Source organism: Chelon labrosus, assembly GCF_963514085.1.
Source record: "Chelon labrosus genome assembly, chromosome: 14".
Classification (NCBI taxonomy): Eukaryota; Metazoa; Chordata; class Actinopteri; order Mugiliformes; family Mugilidae; genus Chelon; species Chelon labrosus.
Genome location: NC_140347.1, coordinates 16,077,179 through 16,104,309, shown reverse-complemented (window position 1 = coordinate 16,104,309; position 27,131 = coordinate 16,077,179). Strand labels below are relative to the sequence as shown.

At 44.5% G+C, this 27,131-nt stretch overlaps 1 protein-coding gene across 1 annotated transcript in view; it reads right to left on the bottom strand.

Moving 5' to 3' along the window:
- gphnb (gephyrin b) overlaps positions 1-27,131 on the bottom strand; it is a gene marked incomplete at its 5' end in the record, with an annotated part of 91,958 nt that overhangs the window by 16,037 nt on the left and 48,790 nt on the right. Inside the window, 3 exon segments of the mRNA XM_084559773.1 lie at positions 22,677-22,818; positions 22,820-22,866; positions 24,431-24,724. Coding sequence (XP_084415899.1) covers positions 22,677-22,818; positions 22,820-22,866; positions 24,431-24,724 — 483 coding nt within the window.

The following is a 27,131-nucleotide window of genomic DNA, read 5'->3' as shown; positions in this document are numbered from 1 at the left end:
AGACTGTTTATAAAAGACGGAGGCAGCCACTGGGTTTTAGGGCAACCATCGAGAAGCCTCGGGTTTGGCGTTCAGCTGTTTTCTTGGAGAGGGAGGAACTGGGGAGAAGCGAGGAGCAATCAAACCAGGCAGGACCCAAAGACGATTTAGCAGATTTGAGTGCTAGCAGTTATACAGTTACACAGCTAAGGTTGCGAAGAGGAACGCGGCCTTTAGCTTCCCAAAAGTAATGTTACAACTCTTTTACGCTGCAATACGGACAAAGATCATAAAGATACAAACAAGGAGTTAAAACTTGGAACACTCTGTTTATACTTTATGCTTGGAGTATGGTCTGGTTACGTCGCGGAAATTGGTAAATTTTCTATTATACCATATATTAAAATCAAATTTTCTAGCTCAGCTTTCCTTTACAGAGTCCCTTTTTTCCCCTCCAGGATGAAAGCAGCTGTGGATACGAAAACTTTTACGGCCACGACTTCACAGCCCTCATGTATATATATATATATAGAGAGAGAGAGAGTGAGAGAGAGAGAGAGAGAGAGAGTGAGAAGTATGATAAAAAAAAAAGAAGAAGAAGAAAAAGGCAAAGGTGGGATTAGGGAGCTAAAAACAGCCGACAGCAAGACATAGATCAGACTTGCAAACATTAAAAAGCACTTGAGAAAACTAACGATGGACAGCTACGACATTTTTGTACAAGGTGTGCCTTGCTAAAAAGACAAACTACAACGGACACCTAAAATAATTTAAAAGATTATTTAACGCAGATCATTTACATCAGAATCTCACTTCCTAAACTGGTCTCTTTGAACACACAGGCAAAAAAAAAAATAAAATAAAACCCACAGAAATCACAACCTCTCTACTTCCTGATCCAGTTCCACACACAGTTAATAGATAATTAATCTGCCCCGAAGCTGGGGTTAATGCAGTAGAATATACAGTCACTGTTAGGCTAGGGCACGGCTCAAAACCTTGATGCATTTGTGGAGTGATGACACCGACACTGACAGGGGTGGAAAACAAGACCTCAGTGTGCCAAAAAAATAGCTCAGTAGAAAAGATCATACCATCAGAGAGCAATGGGGAGAGACAGTTTGCATATGGAGATGAACACAGTGGAAAAGCTACAGGGGGATGTGTTTAGGAAGTGAGGAGAGTACATGGAGAATGAGTGCAGAAGCGTATTGGGATGTTGTGGATGTTTTGGGGAGGGGGGGAAAGAGGCAAAAAAAAAAGAAAAGGAAAAGCAGACTGTCAAACATTCTCACACTCATTTCTAATCTACCCTTTGCTGCAATCCCCCGTTACTGGTGAGAGACCGACCAAATGAGAGAAGAGGATGAGGGGATGCGAATGTTAACAGACACGCACCGTACACACAACAAACACTGGAAACTTGAAATAAAATAGAAATAAAGTTGGTGTGTGTGTGCATCTTTGAATTTTTGGCCTGACAACGCTTGGATGACGGGAATACAGATGCACACACACACGCACAAAAAAAAGAACAAGTCGGCTTTTATGCCAGAAATACTAATCACTCTTAAGGCCAACTCCATCGTCACAGCCTGACGACGGGGTTGCCATGGAGATCTGCCCGGAAGATCAATGGTCTGGGGAGCGAGTGGCGACGGCGTGTACGAACCCAGAATAGCGAACGTGGCCAGGTCAGCGAGACACGTGGCCCGGCGCCTGCGAGCTACCCGGTAAAAATCGATGGGGCCAATAACCACCCGGCTGAGCAGACGCTCCAGGAAATGATGGGATGCAACTGCCGCGGTGCTGAGCTCAGCACAAAACAAAGGAGCTGTCAGACAAATTATGCAAAAAAGGGGAAGATTTATACATCCGCTGTGAGGAGGAGAAGGCTGTGACAAGCCAGGGAGGCTCACTTCGACCGGCTTCAACCGCCTCACCCCTCGGGACGGAGTGAGAGAGGAAGAGGGAGGAAGCAGAGGACCAAACGCCGGAGTGATAGCGACAGAGCAGCAGAGAGCAAGCCAAAATGTTACGATGGCAATCAGGAGAAGCCCTTCTCCCTGAAGAGTGGAGGAAAGAGCCTGATGGTTGTGACTGTGGCGCACTCGTGCCTCCTCTTGGGTTGCTTCCTCTCATGTCCACATCTGGTGCAGACACGCACTCACATCCACCGCAGAAACTAAACGTCAGCACGCACCGATACACAAATCACACCCGACAAATGACCAGATGGTGATGAATGGAAGAGAATGAGAGCTGGTGGAGATCTTGATAGAGAGGCAATGAGAAGGGGGATGTAGTTGACCACTAAAGATGGTGATACACAGGACAACTTCTAATCCAACTCTAGTGGAAAACAAAGTCCAGATCTTGTGACTTTTAATAATGTCTAACTTTATGCTCATGATGTTCCCATGTGTATCACCACTGTACTTCTAAAGCTGAATGGCAATAGACACCTCCCCCTGTATACATCTGTAGTATGGGGAAGTGTATTACGTGAGTTTGTGTTTGTAAAACAAAAGCCCTCTTACACCTGTAATAAGGAAGGCTAATAAAAAGTGTCAAGAAAAGTGATGGCGTTACACCAGGTATTAAACAGGGCTATCTATTATATCATACATATTAAAGCTGACATAAAGACAGAACCAAAATATATAAAAATATGCTATACTATTCTATACTACACTAAACTGTGCTACAGTATGTTCTGTTATATCATGCTACGTTATAGCATGCTATCTACACTAAACTATGCTACACTATGCTATCCATTACTGTGCTATACTATACTATACTGTGCCATGCTATGCTATGCTATGCTATACTGTGCCATACTGTGCTATGCTATGCTATGCTATTACTATACTGTGTCATGCTATGCTATGCTATGCTATGCTATACTGCGCCATTTTGTGCTATGCTATGGATAATATACTATACTGCTCTAAACTGCTCTATACTATACTGTGCCATACTTTACTAAACTACACTATACTACACTATGCTATGCTATGCTATGCTAAGCTATGCTATACTGCGCCATTTTGTGCTATGCTATGGATAATATACTATACTGCTCTAAACTGCTCTATACTATACTAGGGAGAGCAGATTATACTGTTCAGTACTTTGCTATACTTTACTAAACTACACTATACTATACTATGCTATGCTATGCTATGCTAGGCTAGACTATACCAGACTACCCTATGAAGAATATACTATACTATACTGTGCCATGATATGCTATGCTATACTACACTGTGTTATGCTATGCTATGCTATGCTATACTGTGCTATGCTATACTGTGCTATGCTATACTAGACTAGACTATACTAGACTATACTGTGCCATGCCATGCTATGCTATACTATACTGTGCTATGCTACGCCATACTGTGCTGTTCTGTGCTATGCTACGGATAATATACTATACTGTGATATACTGCTCTATACTGCACTATAATATACTAGACTAGACTATACTATACCAGACTACCCTATGAAGTCTATACTATACTATACTACACTACACTATACTGTACTGTACTGTACTGTACTATACCATACTGTGTGATCCTATGTGATCAGTTAACCTGAACACAGTGTGAGCCATTCCTACGTGCGGTTTAACAGATCTAGATCAAATGATACTGATAGACACAGAGAGGATGTCAATACCAGGTGTAAACTGGCTCTTGTTAAGCTTTATATAAGCTACCATATACTGTATTGGCAGATTGTTGCTCTCTCATTAAGCAACAGCACAGATTAAGTTTTCACACCTACTGAAGTGCTACAGTGACATGCCGTTGCAAGATATTTCAGAGTGGTGTGATCTGTGTGTGCCTCTCTCTCTATCTCTAGCTGCCTCCCTGTCTGTGTAAGTGCTCTTGCGTGCGACCATTGTGGTTATGTGGGTTGCCAGTGGCCTGCATGCCGGTAGATAAGAAGTTGCTAGAAGGATGGCGAGTTTACCTGGTCCAAGGTAGAGTACCTTGACTTGAGCGTGATGACCTCATCCAGGTGAGCCCTGAATTCTCTCCGTGAGGCCTGGGGGAAGCCAAAGGATAGTCACTCACCTTCATACCACGCACACACACTCACTCAGGCAACAGGCACGCGCGCGCACACACACACACTCTCTCTCTCTGACCAACACAACATATCAATCAGTGGTGCTTTTGAAACATGTTTGCACACAGACGCACCACACATCCCAGAACTAAGCCACTACTAGCCTGACACACATTCTGCAATCAGATCAAAGTAAAGTTTAAAATAAAAGAACGTGGCAAACAAGTCAAGTAGAAAACACTAACCACCAATGACACAACAGAACCAAAGATGAATGAAGAACAAAACCAGTTCAGTGGATTTGACAACAGTTTCACTCGAGCACTGTGTAAGTGTAGTCACATATTGTAATTATTGTTTTTGTGTTGTGTTAATATACTCAAGTGAGAGCTAAACTCTGCTTTGTATAACAGATTGTATGCTATGCTATGCTTATGCTATCCCATACTATATTATATTATGCCACGCTATGCTATACTATGCTATGCTACGTTAAGTTAAATTACACTATGCCCTACTACACTATGATATGCTATGCTATGCTATGCCATGCTATATACCTCAAACATATAAAATATTTGGTTTTATTTATTTTATATTATTTTTCTATATCTTTACTACAGTGTTTGTTCATCACTCCTTGTCCAATACGTGTGATAACATTTGCTGCTGAGCTGACGTATTGCTCAGGCTCTTGTACCGTTTCAAAGTGATGGCAGAGCTATCTACGGCTATAAAGGTAGATAATGTCTCTACACAAGTGCTGAAAATTAAATAAAAGATTTTGCATTACCTCCCACCCTACTCCCTTTCTTTAAATGCGCATCCAAACTCTGCGGTTTCATTACTGTGCAATTACGCTAAATCAATGGATTCCAATATCGTGTCTCTCGAGTGTCAGCACCAATCCACGCCCTTGCACTGAGGTCATGTCTTTATCACTCACAGATCCGAGTCATTGGGCCATGACTAGAGTAACAAGCACCGGAGTGCCGCAAAGGTTTAGGGCCTTACATTTCTCCTTTACAAGCTGATATATGTGTGTCAGTGAAGCCTTTTTTTAAAGGAACTGAAGTATGTACACAGAGGGGGAGATACCCATTTTGTTGGTGCAAGCAATATCACTTTCATTTAAATACATAATTCAAGCATCTTTCAACTTCAGTTCTGAGGTTGAAACACATATGAGCGATATGCCAAGTGATGGAGGCTTGTTCATTTTGGTGGGTGTGTGAGTATGGAAACAAGGCAAGGGTTAGATACAGTAGATGTACCAGAATGAGACAACAGTTTACTACAAGACAAAAAAAAAAATCAGAGTAAGACCATTGCACGACCACATCCACACAAACAACAGAGAGGAAGAACAGAAAGGATTGTGGGTAGTGTGTTAAAAACACAGAGAGAGAGAAAGCAGGAGTGCAGCAGGCAGGACAGCACACACACACACACACACACACACACACACACACACACACACACATAAGGGTAACGATTTGAGGTTTAGGCAGTAAGCAATCATGCCAGGCAGGAAATCAGAGATGCTGCTGGAGAGAGAGGGAGTAGAAACCGGTGCCATGGTGACGGCCGTAACGATGCATTAGAACACATGCAGGAGTACCTCAGCAATGCTTAGGGTGGATGAACAGGAGGGGAGCCGCGCCTGGTGCCACGTGAGAGAGGGAGAGAGAGAGAGAGAGAGAGAAAGAGAGAGAGGAGGGGAGAAGAGAAGAGGTTTAACAGAGCCAAAGCCGGGTTGAGCGGGGAACAGAGGCACACAGAGACTGGTGAGTGGAGCAGACTGCGCCCTCTGTCTCTTAGGAGGGCATCTGCATGACAGGTCTCTGTGTGACTGGCTCAGGTAGGCCAAGGCAGCCAAGGGCATGACGGACAGGACAGGACAGGACAGGACAGGTTGGGACAGGACAGGACAAGACAGGACAGGACAGGTCAGGACAGGTCAGGACAGCAGGTAGGAGTTGCATGAGGATTCATTCCCCACCAAAACATCAGGAAAACAGGTTTCACAGGGGAAAAAAACAAACATTTTGAACATTAGTATAAATTGTTAATGTTCAAGAAACCACATGTCCCTTGTTTATACCTGAACACCAAAGCGCTCACTGCTTAGAGGAGTATGCAATGTTCCTGCTAGGCGCAGAGATCAGAATGAAGTCGTTTTACTTCCCCATCATTGTGCATGTCCTCATCCTAACCCAGAGTGTAGATACCTCTAGTAAACTCAACATATGCTCCATCTGCTATTGACGGCATATAACCAAAACACTGAGTGTGTTGTTGTAAGCTACAACATGTTACATCCTCTCGTATTTACTGCCGTGTTAGATCATACATTTACTGGAAAGCCTGCAATCAATGCAGAGATCAATCACTGAGCCGACATTTCTCCAACTGCTAACGTGACATATTGTTAGAGGCCACAAACCACATGGGAAATAAAATGAGCCAGGAAAATGCAATGTAATATATTCTCGGCACCCAAAAGTATCACCTGTTACTGCTCCGCCGGGGTCACCCATGATTTGAGCGGTTTCATTTATGCCGTGGTAAGGCACTTTTAATAACGATGCCTCCACCAAAAGGCACATGAAGGCTTTTATTAACTCCCCTAATGAGGCTAGAAGGAGGTTTTGTTTCAGCCAGTTTTAAGAAGATCTTTCAAGGAGAAGGATTATCTTTATGGACACGTAGCTATTAGATCGGATTTTTAGAGGAGATCAGGATCATTGTGTTTATTTACCGCAGCCGGTGGGAAAGTCATTCACCGTGTCCTCGGCAGCTGCCGCGGCAGCATTTCATTCATGTGCTCGCTTCTCAAAATACCAAAAACCACGACATAAACACAGCCATCTGTGTTAGCAGAGGTTCTTGCTGGTCTACGAGCCTTGCAGCTATGACATATCACTGGGAAATCCACTCGAAAATATTACATCTATTCCCTAAATAATGGCTGGCACGAAAGCCAAGCTCACTATGATTTACTTATTAGTGAAGTCATTAGAAAATTCCTGACCTTTCCTCGTGAACGGGTAACATTTCAGATCATATAATAAATAGAGTTTGTGAAGCAGGGCTGTCACGGAGATGAGCATTCGATTCCTCCTAATTGAAATGCTCTACATTCACAGCAGTTGCCCTCATCAGACTCACTGCTCAGATAATGGACACTGGCAGGTAACCGCAGGTGGTTACAAATTGAAACGCAGGAGTGAACTACACGAGGTTCTCCTAAACACTGTAGCAGCGAGGTAGTGCTCTGTTAAGGCAGAGCTCAGTCCACTAACACAGTGCCAAACATTTTTTACCATCGCTGCAATTTCTTCCAAAAAAGCACAAAACTGAATTACAGAAACGATGCCTCACAGCAAAAAGGTTCCAGGTTTGATTCTATGGGCTGACTGGGCCTTCCTGTGTGGAGTTTGCATGTTCTCCCTGTGTCTGCGTGGGTTCTCTCCGGGTACTCCAGCTTCCTCCCACTGTCCAAAGACATGCTCGTTAGGTTAATTGCCCGTAGGTGTGAGTGTTAATGGTCGTCTGTCCGATAGACTGGCGACCTGTCCAGGGTGTACTCCGCCTCTCGCCCGACGACACCTGAGCTGGGATAGGCTCCAGCCAGATTTGCAGCAGATAAAGCGTTATTTAGAGGCTGCGTTTCGGTGCCCCAGTCACTCCCATTATATGGATATACGCAGCGCTCCGCTGGATCTAAATATCTCCCGAACGACTCCAAATGACACAAGTTATATGGGTGAACGATCAACGATCGTATTTTATGACAGAAATAAGGTCCAGGTTGTAAAAAACGGTAGTTCCCCTTTAAGTGATGTATCATGAAAATGATTTTAAAACCTTCTTGAGAAATGCAAAATCAGTAAAAGAAACTTAATAATGAACATTTAGAACCATAATAAGTCTTTATGAGGAACATTACAAGACAGTGAAACACAAACTAAACTTTTAAAACAAAACAAGTTAATCACCAAGTATCTCTGTACCAACACCATTAAGAATGGTTTAGAACACAATGCTTGCTAATTGGAAAGAGGCAAATTGAAAGTATCCTCTTAAACTATTGAATAATAGCCCATTAAATCATTTCCTCTGTTAATTTATTCTCGTTTAGACTCTATTAGTTTAGTTACTTAACAGCTGCATGCTATTAAAAGGCTCTCCCTACTGATGAACAGACAACACTTTCAGTGCTTTTGCCATTTCTGGTGATCATTCATATTAGCAGTTGTGTGCCTTTTTTTTCTTGAATGAGTGCGGCAAAATTCAGTTTACGGAGCGCACGTCAGCTAAGAAGAGGGTCTGTCCATGTGGCCAGGACGGATGTCTGTTCCAACTACTACAGGAATTTGGTCGTATGTGGCACAGACCACCTCCAAATGATCAGATCACTCATGAGTCTCAAGATTTAGGCCATTCTGACTGCTGCTCATACCAACTGTGGCTTTGCTGTAATTAAAGCCAGAGATAGGTTGCTAGCTGTGTTGCTGCCATGTTACCTTTGAAGTAAATTTTGAGACTTGAGCTACTTACCCTTTTACACAATAAAACATTATGTTGGACAGTAAAAGAAGAAGCACCTGACTTACACCTCATTTTTTGCAACATGGCTGAATATTTTTCTGACTGAGGTTGTGGACGACGACTTTGTTTATGATGGACGTCCTTACCGTTTTGAGCCAGAGTATACGGATGAGGAGCTCTCTGAAAGGAGGATGCGGAGGCAGAGAGAGGAACAGCTCGCCAAAGAACAACAAATCGCTGCAAGTCCGCGAATAGACAACAGGTAACTCCGGACGAGCGTATCATAACAAAATATTGGTGAAATGAACGAGTTTCACGGCAGATAATGCGTTATTTAGAGGCTGCGTTTCGGTGCCCCAGTCACTCCCACTATATGGATATACGCGGAGCTAAATATCTTCCGAATGACTCCAAATGACACCAAAGTTATATGGGTGAGTAAACTATTGTCTTTTATGCCAGAAATAAGGTCCAGGTTGTAAAAAAACGGCAGTTCCCCTTTAAATCTGTCAAAATACTGGAGCCTATCCCAGCTGTCATTGGGTGAGAGGCGACGTACACCCTGGACAGGTCGCCAGTCTATCGGACAGACAACCATTTACACTCACTTAGAATCCAATTTAGAATCACCAATTAACCTAACCAGCATGTCTTTGGACGGTGGGAGGAAGTTGGAGTTCCTGGAGAGAACCCACGCAGACACAGGGAGAACATCAGACCACTGTGCCGCCCTTAGTTTAATCAGTGTAAACATTATTTTTTAGTTGATATCGCCAACTGACTCTGCAGGATTGTGACGAGCTGCTGCCTTTACTCGTCAAATTAAGCTCTTGTGCTTCCAGCGCTTTAAACTGATTTTAAGTTTTGTGCTTACAGTTTCAAAACGGCGGCTTATTGAAGATGAAAACTTGCTCTTTCTCATGAATAAATAAAGTGAGAGGAGAGTCAATGGAAAAGCCAAACAAACTGTAGCCACAGCTGACCGTGAGCATGTGGTCCATGCCTCCTCGTCTAGCCCCGGTCATTCATCACTGCCCTCCTATGACCATCTTCTCGTCTACATACATTCGAAATTAATGAGCTATTGAGTGTATTTCCAGCGTGCCAGAGCTAACACAGCTGTTTTGACAGGCTCGAGTTGTGCTGCTCACCAGTCTCCCCCAGCCCACATGGTGAATGAGCACGCTCAGTGCAGCTGGTCAGACCGTCTCATCCACTCCTCTTACTGCCTTTCATATCCTGTCTGACTTCTCCTCCTCTTTCTTCTCTCTTTCCGTCTGACTGTTCATCTCTTTCTCTTGCTGTCTCGTTATTTGAAAGCTCTCATGTACCCTTTCCATTCTCTCTCCACTGCCCTCCGGGCAAACTCTCCGAGTCAGTGGGCGTGAGTAACTCAAGACAAATATAACAACGCCTACAGTGCACGCAAACGTGAGACATATCGATGTATGTGCATGCTGCATAATAAAAGCTACATTCAAACACTCCATTAAAGTGATATACTCCCAAACATCTGTTAAGATTTATACTAAAAGCTGAAAAAAGTGTTTTCTATGCATACAAGAACAAACACGTTGGACTCGGCTGAAATGAATTTGATTTAAAGCTTAAAGCAATTTGACCCAAATGGTCCGTGGGTAAAACGAGCCAAAACACAGCAAGGTGACGGCTGAAAGACAAAAGAGCACTTTCCATCTGGCCACAGCTACTTTCATCTGGTCTCTGCAACAATGCATCATACATAACACATCCCACGTCCTATAAGACCCGGCTCCCGCAGCCATCTCTCTGTACGTGACATTTGACGAGGCAGAGTCATCCCTCACAGCCAAATTAACATCAATCTGCATTTTCCGATCCAGTTACTGAAAGCTGTTGCGTCTCTTGTTAACAGAGAGGAGGACGCTCGCGCCGGCATCACATGCATGTTTCTGATCCTCCAAGGGCCGCACAAAGCAGATTCAAAAAGGGTGAAAAGAAAAAAAAAACATCTCCTTCTGAAACAATAATAATATTGATATTTAAAGTTTTATTTCCTTAGTGAAAGACAGTTCTGTCAGTACAATAAGAATATTTTAGTGTCCCCAATGCCAGTCACACTGTTTCATGTATCTTCTGAAATAGATTTTCAAATTCCCTTCATTTTAATGCAGACATTGGTGTTGTTTTGTCTGGTTTTAAATGTACGGACTGAAAAAAAATGGCTGATTTTAACCGGGAGAAGGTAAAAGTCTCCTTGTGTTGGCAGATTTAGTTGCTTGTTTTAAAGGAATATTTCAATATCTTGTTTTGCGGCAGTTTCGCGGCAGATAATGCATTATTTAGAGGCTGCGTTTCGGTGCCCCAGTCACTCCGAATATATGGATATACGCAGATCTGATTATCTCCTGAAGGAATACAAATTACACAAAAGTTATATGGGTGAGTAAACAACCGTATTTTATGCTAAAAATAAGGTCCAGGTTGTAAAAAACAGTAGTTTCCCTTTAAGAAGAATATTATTTAGATCACCTTTGCTTTCTTTGCCTCTTGTCACATGGTAAAATCTACACAACTGTTGTGTTTTTATGACAGAAAGAAAATCTGTCTTCGAGAAACCTCCCTGTAAAAATGCAATTTTAAAGTGAAAACTTGTGTTTTTTCTTGAGGTTACTTGACAACTAGCAGAGACTCAAGAAAGTCACCAAGAGATGAACCTGCATCCGGCATTAAGCTGCATGTTCTGTGGTTGTTGTATACTTAAGATGAAAGAGGCATTTAAATTAAAGGTAGCTGGGTTGTATCATATTTGGAAAGAGCTTAGCTAGCTCTAAGAAGACACTGTTACTATCTTTTGTGCTAAGCTATGCTAAGCTAAGCTAATCTAAGCTATGGCTGCTTGCAATTGCTTTCCATTTACAACACAGACACAACAGAGGTACACATCTTCTCTCCCAGCAAGAGAGTCAACAGGCTGACATATTTCCCACAAAATGTCAAACTATACCTTTAAAAAGAAATGGCCACTAGAAGGAGCATACCAAACGTATCACCTTTTTCTTTTTGCCATCCCTTTAAAATATCAACACTTCAGTCGAAACAGTCACAAAAAGGCACCGACGGTCCCCACACGGCTTTTATTCTCTACACGCCGTGGGAACCCGTGTGCAAAAAGCAGCTACAGATTTATCGCTGTACCTGACATTTAGATATCGGTGGAGCCATTCTACCACAGCTACATCAATATCCCGCTGCTTCCCCTTGTCAGCTGTTTAAAGCCATCGTGGACCCTGAAGGTGCTGCTTCCACACTTCTTCATCCATACTGCCCTCATTTCCATTTACAGTAGCGCTCCAGCTAAGCTGCCGTGTTAGTGCCTGGAAGGGAGCACATGATAACTCCGGGGACAAGGAGTAACGGTGAATTGGAGGCATAAGGATCAAGGGGCTCCTTATTCCTGTTTTGCATGAATTGTGAGGTGCTCTGGATGAAAGCGGCTGCAGAGAAATGTGGATGGAGCATATTTCTGTTCCTGAGAAGGCTGGACTTCAACACCGGTGGAGTGGGGAGTCCTGTGAGATTGCTACACTGGCTTTCTTTGTCTTTTTATGTAACCGAGTCCACAGATACAGTATCGAGACACATGAGCTCTCTTCCTCCTCTTCCTCATTCCTCATTCCTCATTCTGCAGCCCACTGCTAGTTTAAGACAGTCAGCAGCCCCATTGCTACATTACTCACCCTCCTACCTCCTAAACTTAACCATGGCCTGACACCGCACCTCCTTCAGGCGTACTCGTGCACAAATACGTATGCAAGAGCGCAAATTACATTTTCAAAACACACACACACGCAAGATTTCCACCCCCATGCCCACTCAGCTTATGATACAGAAACCTTCACTTATTAAACAGGCACACAAATGACATCCACAGTCACACACGCAACCCTCCACACTCAAAACAAACCTGTAAACATACTCTCAGATATGCAGGAGGAAAGACATTACTTACCATCTTCTGCCTGGAGTCGAAACAGAATGAGCTCCCCGGCACATGCACACACAAACACACACACACTTCAACACACTCGCTAACGGTGAGAGGGTGAGCAAGAGAGAGAGAGCGAGAGAGAGAGATAAGAAGGGAAGGCTGGAGTGGGAAGGATGCACAAGAGAGCGAAAGAGCAGCAAGGAAAAGCAACAGCCAAGGAGACAATGAGGAAGAGGAGGAGGAGGAGAGGAGAAGAAGGAGGAGGAGGGTATATGGCTGCACATACGCCGATGTGTGCCCTGCTAAATCATACACGCATGACTGAGGCCTGTGTGCGCGCATCTCTGTGCGATAATGTGCATCGCCCCGCGAGCATGTGTGTGGAGGGGAAAATGACGGATGTGACTCTTTCGCCCCCTCCCAGCCCTCACCCTCTCTCACAGCCTCTGTTTCCGTCGCTTTTCGAGCTGATGTGAGATGATTGAGAAGGGGGGGGGGGGAGAAGGCCAAGGCTAAAGCCGACATGAGGGGGAGATGCTGGACTCACCCTCGGGGAAGGACGGATGGATACAGACTGACGGAAAACAGACAGAAAGAGGGAGCAAGCGGCTCTGGCCCACCTAGCCAAACCGTTCTCCCTTCAGTGCACTTCCATCTCCCCGTCCCCACCTCCCACTCTCTTCCCGTCCCTTGTCCTTTCTAACTCATTAGCTGTCCGTCCCTTTCTCTCTCCTGTCTTCACTCCCTCCCACTCTGTTCTTCTCTCCTGCTCTCCCCCTTCGCCTTCCTTCCTTCCTTTCTCTCGTTCTTTCTTTCTCACTCGCTCACTCCATCATAAATCCTCCACACCTCCAGCAGGCCGCAGTCACTTTTATGAGCCTTGCTGCACTGGAAGACGACAATAACACATATCTTGTGCTAAGGCTGCGCCGCCGAGGACACACACACTCGTCAACAGACGCGCAAGTGGTCAATACTGTCAGATAAAACTAAACATGAATAATTTTAGGGGAACAAAAAGGCGTATAACAAGTCCTATCTATCGTTTCTGAGGGGGGAATAAGCCTTAAAAGAAGGAAAACACACCTATAAAACAGCACTGCGCCGTCACCTCTACAGGCCAACAAAAGCATCCAGTCACACACTCGGCCACGACAGTAAATGCTCCAATGTCACGGGATAGGAGGAAGGAATATATTTAACTGCACCATGGCTCCTTTCATCTATCAAATGGGTGGCAAAGCTCACTCCTCCTGATGTAGATGTGATGTTAAGTAGGATCCGGTGTCTGTGAAGGTCGCTGCAAATATTAGTCGAACCATTCGTTGAATGCAGGAGATCAGGATGGCTGCTCTTAACACCGTCTCTAATGTACAGTTATCGATCGTGGAGCCAGATTTACACTTCTGCGTCGCAGCCCGACGTGCAGCTCTCCAGAAATGTAACTACACGTCACATGCGATGCAGACCGCGGCAGCCGCGACTGGAAAGTGCATTTCCTCGTCCCCCGTCTCTGAGCGGCCCTCCGTTTCCTACGCATCATCCACTCTGAAAGTCTGGCCTCTTTTCTGTGTTGCAGCGATTTCAACAAACAACACTGATAGCTCCAGCTGACTAGTGGACGACTTGTTTTGAAGCAGAGTGATTACAGAACAACGCCAACACGCCAGACAAGCATGAATGCTCTGTGTGATTCACTGAAGGAGTATGATCCAAGGTTAAGCTTGTGAATGGATATGAAACGGTCAAGCAAGCAAGTTTTCCACTATAGTCAAAGAAATACTTATTCATTCATTCATTTTCTGTAAGCACTTGTCCTCTGGAGGGTCACGGTGGGGGGGATGGAGCCTATCCGAGCTGTCACTGGGCGAGAGGCGGGGTACACCCTGGTCAGATCACCAGTCCATCACAGGGCTAACACAGAGAGACAGACAACCAATTTAGAATCACCAGTTAACCTAACAAGCATGTCCTAGGACGGTGGGAGGAAGCTGGAGTACCCGGAGAGAACCCACACAGACACAGAGAGAACATACAAGGCCCCAGTCAGCCGGTGGGTTTGAACCTAGAACCTTCTGGCCGTGCAGCATCAGTGCTAAACACATCAGCAGATTTCAACAACAGAAGAAACTGTGACCCAATATCAAAAGATGGCGAAAATGAAAGACACTGAATGAGCTGCGGCTCAGTTGGTAGAGCGGGTCAATCCCCGGTACATGGACCACATGTCGAAGTGTCCTCGAGCAACACTGACACTGAACCCAGAGTTGCTCCCGATGCCTGAGAAGCGCTGTATAAATACAAGAACGCTTACCAAAAAGGAGGTCACTACTGCATTGTTCTTGGATGTAAAAAAAATGAATATTACAACAAAAGTCTGAAGTTGCCCCCATCTGTTTTGAGTTTCACCGCCTTTAACTTGCGCTCCACTAACCACCCAACATACTCTGACAAGAGCACTACAGAGGCATCAGCCCGCCACAGGGAAAATGCTAAAATGCGAAAGCCAAGCCCGGAGGATAGCGGCTTTTCAGCAAACCCAAAGGAGTTTAAAAAAAAATAAAAATTCAACAGCATCTGTCACAGAAGAGTAGCTGTTTGCTCTGAACACCACAGCTAACTAAAGTGTTCGCTTCAGGCTAGACTGGCCTATAGCATCATGATGCTGGTGATGAAATCAAACTTGTGCATTTTGCTCACGTTCACAATTGTTGCTAAAATTGAGTGTTAAAACCACAGACAGTTCAAAGATAGATAAAGTGATGCCAAAGCAAGTAGAGCTCCCCCTGGTGGCTGGCTGCAGTATAGGTCATAAGCTCCATCTCCTCCATGTCAGTGGATGGGACTTGGGCCAAACTAAAACACTAAAACACACGTCCAATGATTATTTTTCAAGGATGGTCTCTGTCATTTTAGGTGGTTAATATAATGTTGATGCATGTTCAAACTGTTGGATAAGTTTCGTTTTAGTTAGTTATTTGACGCTATAGAAACAGGATGTAGCAACCGCTCCGTAAAGCGGTCCCGTAGGACTGTGAGTTGTAAAAAATAAATAAATAAATAAATACAGTACATAATCCAACTTTTCCTTGTAACTGGTGGAGGTAGAGCAGAGCGCAGTATTAGTTAAACAAAAACGCAAGTGAGTCTGGAGGACTCAGAGGCCATTTTTGAGATCTTTTACCTTTAATGTCGCATGCAACCCTTCTCCAATCAGTGCATGATTCTGTTTAGAAGAGACACATCTCAAACTGAAGTTATCCAAATTAGGCCTATTTCCATACATAACACATGAATAATAAGAATTTTATTATTTTTTTCCAACCAACTAGTGTCAATAAAACCTTTGCACACTCTCATGTTTTATCTCATAAATCTCTATAGCTGTGGGCAGTGGAGTCATGTTATGGGTTACAGGAGAAGTCTGCTACAGGCTCACAGATCATTGATCCATCACACCACAGCTGGCTGAGCTGGCGCTGTGACGGCACTTTCGCGTACAGCCGGGCCATAAATCATTCATCTGCCCTCCCCCCACACCTGTCAGATCACTTCACTTTGTCAATGATCCTCTGTCACTACTCATTTGCAAGCGATGATTCTGGGATCTGTGTGCAAAGCCCGGTCTATGGCCAAACTGAACGTGTAGTTATTTATTCAGGCTTGACGCGCGTCGATCGTTCGTTCTGACCGCTGTCAGACTCCTGCAAGGGACGGATGACTAAGGCCGCTCGAGCTTGAACTCAGTGGCCATGACCGTTGTGAATCTTCATTATCCAAATATGGAGCAGGACCAAAAGGAAAAACTGATTTATTAAATGGACGATTAAATCAGAAAATTAAACAGCAAGATTCCCAATTAGTTATCAATTATTAAGTCATTTATTGAGGACAGTAACACAATACGCGCTTTGTATTTGACTCGTGGCGGTGACCAGAACGTCAAGCCGTCCAGTCTGAAGGTTGTGGAAGTGTTGTGGGCTGCACCGCTCGACCGCACTGTGACTCATTTCCTACATTCCGGCGAAGGAGCTGATTTCCATAAGCCCTGGCCTTGGCCCTGAAGCCATACATCAAACCATTCATCAAAAAAAAAAAAAAAAAAAAGCTATAGGACCTGAGCAAAATGAGGCCGTGTCCTCTAGGTGCACAGCCAGCACCTGAAGGTGTCTGTGCAAAGTCGCCATGAGACGGCGAGTGCACAGAATGCTTTAGTCCAAAACTGATGCCAATATCTGTCAAGGTGATGGGATGTTTGGAACATACACAATGCAGAGGGCTTAAACACTGTAAGCAGACGCAATGTGATCAAGGTGAAAGCTCTGACGGAAAGGGGAGTGCAGGGGAAAGGGAGACAGACTAAAATGTTATGCCTCATGTCTCTTCAGATTAACAATGAAGCAAAAAACTTTAATTGAAAAGTCAAATTCAAGTTCTACTCTTTACATATTTTAAACAGCGGTTCATTGGCTAGGAGTTCTGACATTAATCAGTATAAGCCTGTAAGCCTACTGTATTCAAAATGTCCAGTGAGAAATTGACAATTTAGCAACTTTCGTGGCTAATTTTACATTTTTACGGGACACAAACTGGAAGGTTAAATACATCCATAAAAACCAGTGGAGCAAACGTGACGCTGTAAGAGCTCTCTAAATTGTTGTAATTCAGATGATGTCAAACACTTTGAGTGTAAGCAGAACTCAACACATGAAGCTCTGAGTAAGTTCAGTCAGGAAGTTATTCATTCACAATTCTCTCTCTCCATCTTTCTGCTTCTCTAATCAGCTGACTATGTTAATTTACAGCCTAGCCACAATCCCAATCAGCAAATCACGTTGCTGCTGCCGTTAAGACTTTAAATATGTTCTCGCCTGCCGCTGTCAGCTGTAATTTTACTTAAAAATTGCCGTGACTCTCTTCCGCTCACCTCCGGTCTTCACGCCCAGGGCCCAGGTTAAGATTATCATCTATCATCCCCATCTGCCCGTCCCTGCAGCCGTACCCTCACCGAAGACCAAAAGGAAGTGTCTACTGGAAAGTGCTGCTGCTGTTTTAACAGAACATGTCAACTAAAAACAGTGGTTTCCCTACTTATTTATTTTAATCAGGAGAGCTGTCTCTCAATCTGGAAAACAGGCAGTAATGTTTCTGTGTTTCTGCAAACCGACTGACATAAAAATTCTTCAGTTTACTTCAGTGAGAATACAAAACACACACACACCGTCAACCATCCTCTGAATCAAACCCCCCCCGTCTCCCGTATGCTTCATTAATCCAAATTCACCATTACATAACTGTACTAAATGCTCACAAGAGTGGAAAGGTACAACTACTCTCTCGGCGTCTTGTGCATGTGAGAGTGCCTGCGTGCATTCGAGACAGTGCGCCGGAGAAAGAAAGTCTGGCTACATGAATGGTCGTAGAGCTGCTCAGTTTGTAATCCCTTTGTATCGCGGAGCCCGCGTTTGTGGGTCGTGGGCTGAGTGTGTGTGTGCGCGGTGAAAGACGAGGCTGACACTTTCTCCCCCGGGGATGGATTTGTGAATCCGAATTTACTGTATGTGTGTTTTTCCACATGTAGCTCTGCAGACGGACGGGTTAGGACATCAGTTCACAGACTTTATCCTTAACAGCAAACACTATGAGCTCTTTTGACACGTATACAAACACACACACGTACTGTATCAACAAATTCTCTTTGGTACAGAACACAGACTCACACAAACACATTTAAATGCAGCTTCACTTTTTTGTAACACATCCACCACAAAAAAAGGCACAGTCCCGTAACTTGACAAATATCGTTACATGACCTGTGTGTGTATTTATGCGTGCTTCTGTTTGGCAGAAGAGCGCTCCCTTGCACATGCTGTGCTCTGTGAGCTGAGGTGTCGGACCGTCTTGTACGGGACCCAGCAGCAGCAGCAGCAGCAGCAGCAGCAGCAGCAGCAGCAGCTCTGGCAGTGACAAGATTAAGACCTCCTTCATACCTTTTCTTCTCAAAGCCACCACACAGCCCTGCCAACGAGACCCAGCTAACAAACTAACACAGCCCACAGTGGCACGTGAAATGCATCAGTGAACAGAGCCATTCTGGCTCCGGCTCCAGGGACATTGTGTACATACTGTCGGCAGCCGCTCGCAACGTGGGAATTTCAAAGAACATATGGCAGCTTGTCGCCGGGAAACAGCCCGTGTCAGAATCTAAACAAGCTAAGAGCCATACCTAGAAAAGCCATTAGCTGTCCGTTATCTGCCGCGCACACAGACACACATGTCCAGATGCACACGTCAAACACAAACGCTGACTAAGGCGGCTGGCATGTGATCCTGACAGGCTGGCGATACTCAGACTGTGTCATTGAGAGGCTTCACTGTGAAGACATGTGTGTGGACATGTTGTAGAGAAAAAGGGGGAGGTGGTGGTGGTGGTGGTGGGGGACTACCTGACTGCATCAGTGGAGCCAGCAGCAGCGCCAGCAGCAGCAGCGCCAGCAGCAGCAGCAGCAGCAGCAGCAGCAGCAGTGCCGGGACAGCCGCAGCAGTAAAGCTCCCCGCTGTCCGGTTATTTACAGCTCCACACTCTGCAGCTCAGCTGAGGTCAAAAACACCTTGGCTACGTTTGAGGCTCTCTAATCATCATCAGCGGTATGAGCTGTGATCAACACAAGCTTTTCATTTGTTGCTCACTGAAAAATTGGCAGTAGTGCTGCTGCTGTGTTCGGTGTCCCGGCACTCTCCATAGAGAACACTCCTACCAGAAAGTAAGACTCGCATTAAAAGTGATTCTAAAGTGTGTTGCAGTGTGTTGACTTTTTTTTTCTTTTTACATTTTAGGACAAACATTAGGATTCTTTTTGGGGTGAGATCAAATCAAATTCCAAAGTGCTTTGGTTTAAGACCAAGCAGAGAGTTAGAAGAGATCTGTGTGTGCACAGTTTTGACGTTTGACCATGCAGCTTATCCTATTTTAGACGGTTAGTGAAGAAAATCAAAGCTGCCGTCATTTCAAGCCACTGATAATGCGTTCTTCTTCTTGTGACAAAATCACAAAAAATCTGGATACCCAGAAGTGTCCAGAAGAATGAATATCATCTTCTCTTATCTTGCTCAGTGACACCTCAGCAGGATGCAGAGCTGAAGTTTTCATACTCTCAGCATCTCTTACTTACTCCTCCACATTTTGACTTCTAAATCCAGCTTAAATACTATATATAAATTTTATTATCTACACGCTGCCGGGTCTTTCCTGACCCCCTCACACACTCTGTGAGAAACTGCAGAAACAGAGAGCACCGCTCTTGGCTGCTCTTGTGCTGCATGACCCGTCTATGCCCCCGCCCTCCTTCCTCCCTCTCTCCTCCTCCTCCTCCTCCTCCTCCAACACCCCATCCCTCTGTTCCCATGGAAACCCCCTCATCTATTCCCACGGCACCTGCCTGCTGTCCGGGAGACACATGGAGACGTGACACTGACAGATGAGGTGAAAAAGACAGAGAGAGAAATAGAGAACGGAGGGCAGAAAGAGAGACTGACGCCATTCTGTATTTTAAAAACCTGCAGGAGAAATCTGTTAAAACACAGAAGGATACTTGGACATTTATTTTTTTTTTTCGTACGTTGTCTTTTTTACAAGGATTTGCGCGTCTCTTCGGTTAAAGAGACGAATCAAGAGAATAGAAGAGAAAATAAGAGAACATGGACAAAATGTTTAAGTATCCAATTAAAGGCGAGGACAGTGAACGCATACTGTAGGTATATGTTAAAAATAAATAAATAAAAATTAATAAAACAAAGCTGCAATGTAATAATACCGTACGCATCGGAGCATAAGAACCACAACCCGCTGTCTCTACGAACGCACAGTAACACACTCTCACACAAACAACAGAGGCCGCACATGGAAAAACACAAAGACACAGAACATACACTTGAACCCGGTCTGTGTGTGTGTGTGTGTGTGTGTGTGTGTTTGTGTGTGAAGTATCTGGATGTGTGAACTATTTCAGATAACCTGAACTCACCGCAACACACAAATAAAAATATATTTCAATTAAGGGAAATGCAACAAAGTATGAAATTCATGAAAAATAACAATTAAAAAAAAAAAGTCTCCTTCACATTTTACATTCCTGAAGAATCAATAAGCATTACATGTGTTAACACAAAATACCACACTGCAAACCTGGAGCGTGATAGACACAGTTGAGCTGAGGGAGACAAACAATAGGGCTAAATGCGTGTCCTTGTCCTGCTGAGAACTTGGTTAAGTTTTAGAGTGTACTTTTACTAATTCAAAGTTATTGTTTGAGACTTGGGTTCAAGATTAGAATCCGTTTTATACAGCACAATACAAATGTACAGCTTCAAACAGCAGCTATATCGTTTCTCTCCTAGAAGTTTATCACGGTCTGAAGGTTCCTCTTCATGGAAATAGCCTTCGCTGATACACAAGCGCAGTAGCTGTCGTGCTTTCATGCTCTTTTTAGGAGTTCTTGTCAATTTGGCTTAAAAGTTAAAAGATTAGTTTGCCACTTATACAAAACTTGAAATGTAAAAACTACAACCTGTGGTTTTAGAGACCAAACTGGAAATATTTCTTATGAGGCAGCAGCTGCCATTCCTTTCTGGATTTATGCTACGCTGTAGGTATACCGTAGCGCCGTAGCCTGATGTGCACCTCCCCAGAAATGTAACTACACTTTACAGGAAGACAGACGGAACAGCAGTGTTCAGTCCACAGTGAACTTTCTTGTTCCCGTCTCTAGCTGGGCCGAGAAGCACAGAAAACTCTCCCTTCCCTGTGCCTCCTACACACCACCTTGACTTCTTCTTCTCTAACTCCAACATAATGCGCTCACTTCCCATCGGCGCTGTCAGAAGTACACAGACTTAAGGCTCATTTAAGGTACTGCGGGATCTAGACGGCGTAACTTACGCATGTAGCCTACGCTGAGGCGAACCATTTATTCTTGTGTGCTCGTCAGTCTGGCTTGTCACCCAAACGCTAGTTGGAGCTTTGTCTTTTTGCTAGCCGGGTTAATTTTTGTCTCCACTTCCTGCTTCACTTTCGACAACGGCGACCGAACACGAGTCGTACAAACGTTTTTATCTCTGAACCTCCTCAGTTAACCTTTCCTTGATGTGTTCCATCTTTATTGATCCAAAACAATCAATTTGAAAATTGCAGAGATGGAGAAGCAGCTGGAAATACTAAAGTGGAAACACGCTACTACCAAGTGGACCAATCGCAGCTCCTGTGCTCTGCGTTGCCATGGGTGTAGTTACATTTCTGGGGAGGTGCATGTCAGTTACGGTGCAGATGTCTAAACAGCCTATAACTTTCAATCATAATCTTAGCAGTGTAAATACAGAACGAGGCAGACACACCAGCGCACAAATAAAAAAGTGCAGGCTGCAGCGTAGGGTCTATGTGGATCAATTGCAGATTTAAGTTGCCTGTCAAGTAACAGGATGTGACTTTGTGGAAACTTTTGAAATTTTAGTATTAGAACTGATTGAAGTTATAACATCTAACATAAATTGAGTGAGCTGTACAAGCGCTTGTAGATTTGAATAGCTAGTGTGACCTTTGGATTGAGCCTAGTTAGCTGTTAGCCATGCTAATTTAGCTATTGGTCATACAGATATGTACATTTTCCAAGTGGAGCTTAAACTGAGAGCGCTTAAGTACCATTTTTAAGGTCAAGAACTCCTGGCGGCTACGGAGCTCAGGTGTCAGCACTTTTGCTGCCATGACAACAAGTTCACGTGCAGCTTTATATGAAACTTTGACAAAGCTGTTCCAAGTGTGGTCAGCTTTACTGGGCTTGCGGGACTCTAGTTCTTTATATAAATAAAACAAAAGAACTAATATGAATAATATGAAGTCCCGTTTTCTCTGAATAATTCTTCCTGCAAACCTCAGTACACACAGTAGTACATCACAGTTGATCAGACACTGATTAAGGCTAATTGTTAAAGTCCAAGTGCTGATAGCAGGATCAACAAAGCCAGATCATATAAGTAAATAATAACCATTCTGTGTGTTTGCGCGTCTGCGTGTGTCTACTTGGCGAGTACTCACTTTGGGTGTGGGGCAGGAAGCGGTGGAGAGGCGGGAGGTGGCCTGGGCGCGGGGCGACTCAGAGGGCGTGGTGCTGAGAGAGGCTGCATCCCTGGGCAACACCTGCACACCCCGCGAGATAATGGAGTCTGGGATCTGAGGTCACACACGCACAAACACACACACACACCATGAACCCGTCACACACAAACTGATATTAAAGATTCTAGAGGACACACGTACATATACATAATCCACATGCAAGAAACCTACACACGCACCAGCCATGAGGACAAAACATGTCAACATCTACAATATGTCAAAGTGTGTCTACTTACAAGGCTGACGCACATGGAAGGAAAATTACCTCAAAAATATGACATGTGGTGACAAATAATGGGGTGATGGAGTCTTTCCCGCATCTGTCTGTGAATGGACTATGAGGTGGGATGTTACCGTGACAACAGAGGCATACAGCAAGGACCAGGCTGCAGACAGGACAGGACAGGATGGGATGAGGGGTATGGAGACACATTAGCATGCACGTTGAGAGACAGTTATGATATAATGTGGACACGATAAATGATATAGTTTCCTTTATTTGCAGGTCGAGCATTTAAAAACAGTGTCAGAGCCAGACATGTCTTCATATCTAGAACTGACAATTTTTATAACTGGGCACGGATCCCTATAGGTAACTCATAATTCTCATACAATGAATCAATAGTCTGCCAAGCATTCGCATTTAGGCGGTCATTGATTACTACTAAATACCTCGTGTGAACTAGAACCATGTAAAGAAAGCCAAGACGTCCAAAACATACTGTTAATTATCGCCTTAACAGATAAATGGAACTGATTCTGATAGATTTAACAAACATCTAACCTGCGACGGGTCCACTGATTAAATCGCCAAAGCACACACATGGAGCTGTGTTTTCACAGGATCATTTGGTGACAATATAGACATGCGTACAGTGTACACTATCGGCCTCGTCTCTCAGGGGAGTCTTTCTGCATTTGTCCCAAAAACACAAGAAAATAAAAATAAATTCACTTAAATATCTTGGAACTTACCCCTAGATTCCAATTTAAACCTTATAGGTCATTGAAGACTTTAAAACGTCCTTGTGGTGCATTTTAAAAATATAAACCGTTGGCCAAAAAAGAAAACGAGCAACCTAAATTGAAAAAAAAACACAACAAAAAAACACAAATCCTCCTACATTTTGGACCAGTTGGACCACATTTGAGGCCAGCAGGAAGCAGCCGCAGAGGCACGGCACAGAGGAAGGTGTGGGCTGAAGAGAAGTATATCTATCATTTAAAAGTGCTCAAAGATTGTGGCAGCATTTTAGCAGTGACTGCTCCCAAATACTTTGAATTACCCCTCTGAACTTCTTCAAAACATACATATCTATCAGGACTATACTTTGTATTCCACACATTGGCTGATGTCGCTGTTATCAAAGAGTATGCCAAATATCCACTCTACAGTGCTTGTCCTCTTGCCTCTTTCGGTCCACCACTTTTGGTCTCTCACGTCTTTTCTTCAGACATTCACTGCGTTTATGATTCTTTATACTCCCTCCTCTACATCATCTCATTTCACACTTGTTTTTAAATTGTACTGGTAATGATATATTGATGTTAAAGTGCTCCACGAGACACCTTTAACATAAAAATGATGTGTGAAGATGACTGTTTGAAATGGATGATGTCAGACCCGAGGTGACTGGAACAACAACCCACCCTGCACCCCTCCACCCCTCCACCCCTCCTCTCTTTCCTGGTACCTTGGCAGCAATGGACGCGGCGGTGATGTGGGAGGAGGAGCTGTCCTCGGTGGATGCCACGCCGCTGTCCTTCTTCTCCTCGTCCTCCTCCTCACACTGCACGCCCTTGTCCTCTGTCTGGCGGCGTGGCGAACTGTTGGGAGGCGGCGAGAGGGGCGGCGGTGGCGAGGGCAGGTCCTCCAGCTCGTCTGCCGCCTCCTTTACCTTCACCACTGCGTCGCGAAGGAGGTCGATAGCGTGCGGCAGCGCTGGAAGGATGAACTGGAAGCATTCCTGGAGGGGTATAAGTGCACGTTGCCTTGAGTAAGCGTTCTTTAATGGCTGCCGTGTACACCGATCAGCCACAACATTAAAACCACTGACAGGAGAAGTAAATAACATTGACCATCTTGTGACAACTCAATGTTCTGCTGGGAAACTTTTGTTCCTGGCATTCATATGGATGTTACTTAGACATGTACCACCCACCTAGACCAGACCAGACACCCCGACCCCATAGCAATGACACACTTTGATGGCAGCAGCCATGCCCAGCAGGATGCAGCCAAAGAAAACAGTTTAGGAGCAACTCAAAAAAACATGAAGAACAGCACAAGGTGTTGACCTGGCCTCCAAATCCCCTAGATCCCAAACTGATCAAGTATCTGTGGGATGATCCACAGAAGCCCCTCCCCTCAACCCATAGGACCCAAAGGTCCCCACTAACAACATCCTGTTGCCAGACGCCACAAGACACCCTCAGAAGGCCCATGTCCATTCTCTGATGAGTCCCAACTGTTTTGGAGGGAGACCTACGAAATATTAGGAAGGTGGTCATAATGTTATGCCTGACCGGTGTACGAACTGCCATGTTCTTTAATGGCTTACATAATCTGAGTGTCCCTAATTAGAATTCCAGACCAGCTTGCACTCGTCTGCCATTTGCTGTGAGGATGTTCTCTAAGTTAGAGAGGGTCACATTTAAAGCCTAACAGGAAAAGAAGAAATGGGAACAGACTGTTGAGGTCGATGTGGATACTGGCGGACACAGATTAGCCATGTGGAAATTTAGATGACCCTAAATTAATAAAAAAAACGTGGAGGAAGTGCTGTGTTTATGCTAAGAAAGTAAGGAAACATCAGCAGCATGTGACAAATTGTATCTTTAGGTGAATAGCCCTCTCTGATATGAATGAAGATTTTAGAAGGTACAGTGCATTTTTGTGGCGAATAACAGTGTGACACCATGTGAGGAATCAAAATCAGAAGTCTGAAGCCTCAGCAGAACACAGCGCCACCTCCTGGTCTTACATCTACTAGCTTTTGCTCCCTCCTCTCAGGCGTCTCTCTGTGTGTCATCAGAGTGCCTGTGGGCTCCTCGGCTATGTTAAACGCTCCATTCTCCTCACTCCCAAGACAAGAGCTAATCTGTGAAATTATTTATCTTCCCGTGCATTTTAAGCATTGATGGGATACATTATTAATCCCCCCCACACACACACACACTTTACGCTGGCAGCGAAGGGGTCGCTTTCGGAGCAGCCTCCCCGCTCCACGTTCCGCTTTAGCGCGTGCGCGCACCGCAGGCTGGATTAAATCTGGCAGTGTTAACCTTGATTTGACTGAATTTAAATCTTCGCTGCAATCTGTGCACGACCGGAAGAGCAGCTTCCGCATAAAAGGTACAAAAAGGGACAGCTGAAGGACTCCTCAAAGTAGCAGATGGAAAAGACTGAATGGGTTGATTTTAGCAGGCGACCACAAGCCTGCAAGCCGGGGCAGCCGCGAGCTACTAACCTTTGCTCCCTTCACACGTGCACATCCCAAACCCCTCAGCAAACAGTAGAGTGATTATGCCTCTTGCTGGCGTGTTTGAAGCCCACTTCTGAGTGCTTTCGGAAGATGTGAAGAGGAGGGCTGTGCAGGTGGAGGTGCAGCAGGGAAGGACAGGGCCAAAGAAGAAGTGAGGATGGTGTCAAGGGCCTGGAGACATTCCCGCTTTTCCATTTTGTGCTCACATTGAGCGGCGGGGAAATTTTTTAAGGTACATCAGGAGTGTTTTTTTTTTTTTTTTTGCTCTTATTCTGTTTTGTCCGGGAGGAGAGTAACTGTCAAGAACACTAAAAAGCAATCCCAGGATATACTGCCAACGGATGAAAAAGAGAGAGAGAGAGAGAGAGAGAAGGATGGAGGGAGAGTGGAAGGCAATGCCGTTGCTGAGAGGGGGGCTGTGAGAAGTGTGGTTGAGAAGACGAGGAAGAATGACAGTAAGAGAGAGACAGGGAGGATGAGATCTCGAGACATTAGGAGAGACAGAGCGGGAGATAAAGACGGAGAACGAGGGAAAATAGACTGCTACAAAAAGACAGTGAAACTGACAAAGAAAGTGAAGTTGAAAGAAAAAGAAACTAAAGAAAAACAGACATGGGGAGAGTAGAGAATAAGGGGTGGAGAGTAATGGCCAACACAGACATAGTTCTTAAGTTTAAGACATACTCCAACAGTCTGAGGACTACTTTTTATATTTTACAATACAACTTTCAGATCCTTCAGCTCCTAAAAACAAGTCCTTGAATTTCGAGCTGATAAAACCTTGAAGCGGTATCTCCAGCTGGGTCACTCTGCATATTCCCCTGGTCGTTTTACATGTGTGAGTCTGACTTTCACTCAGGTTAAACTGTTTCTCATGATAAAAGAAGCA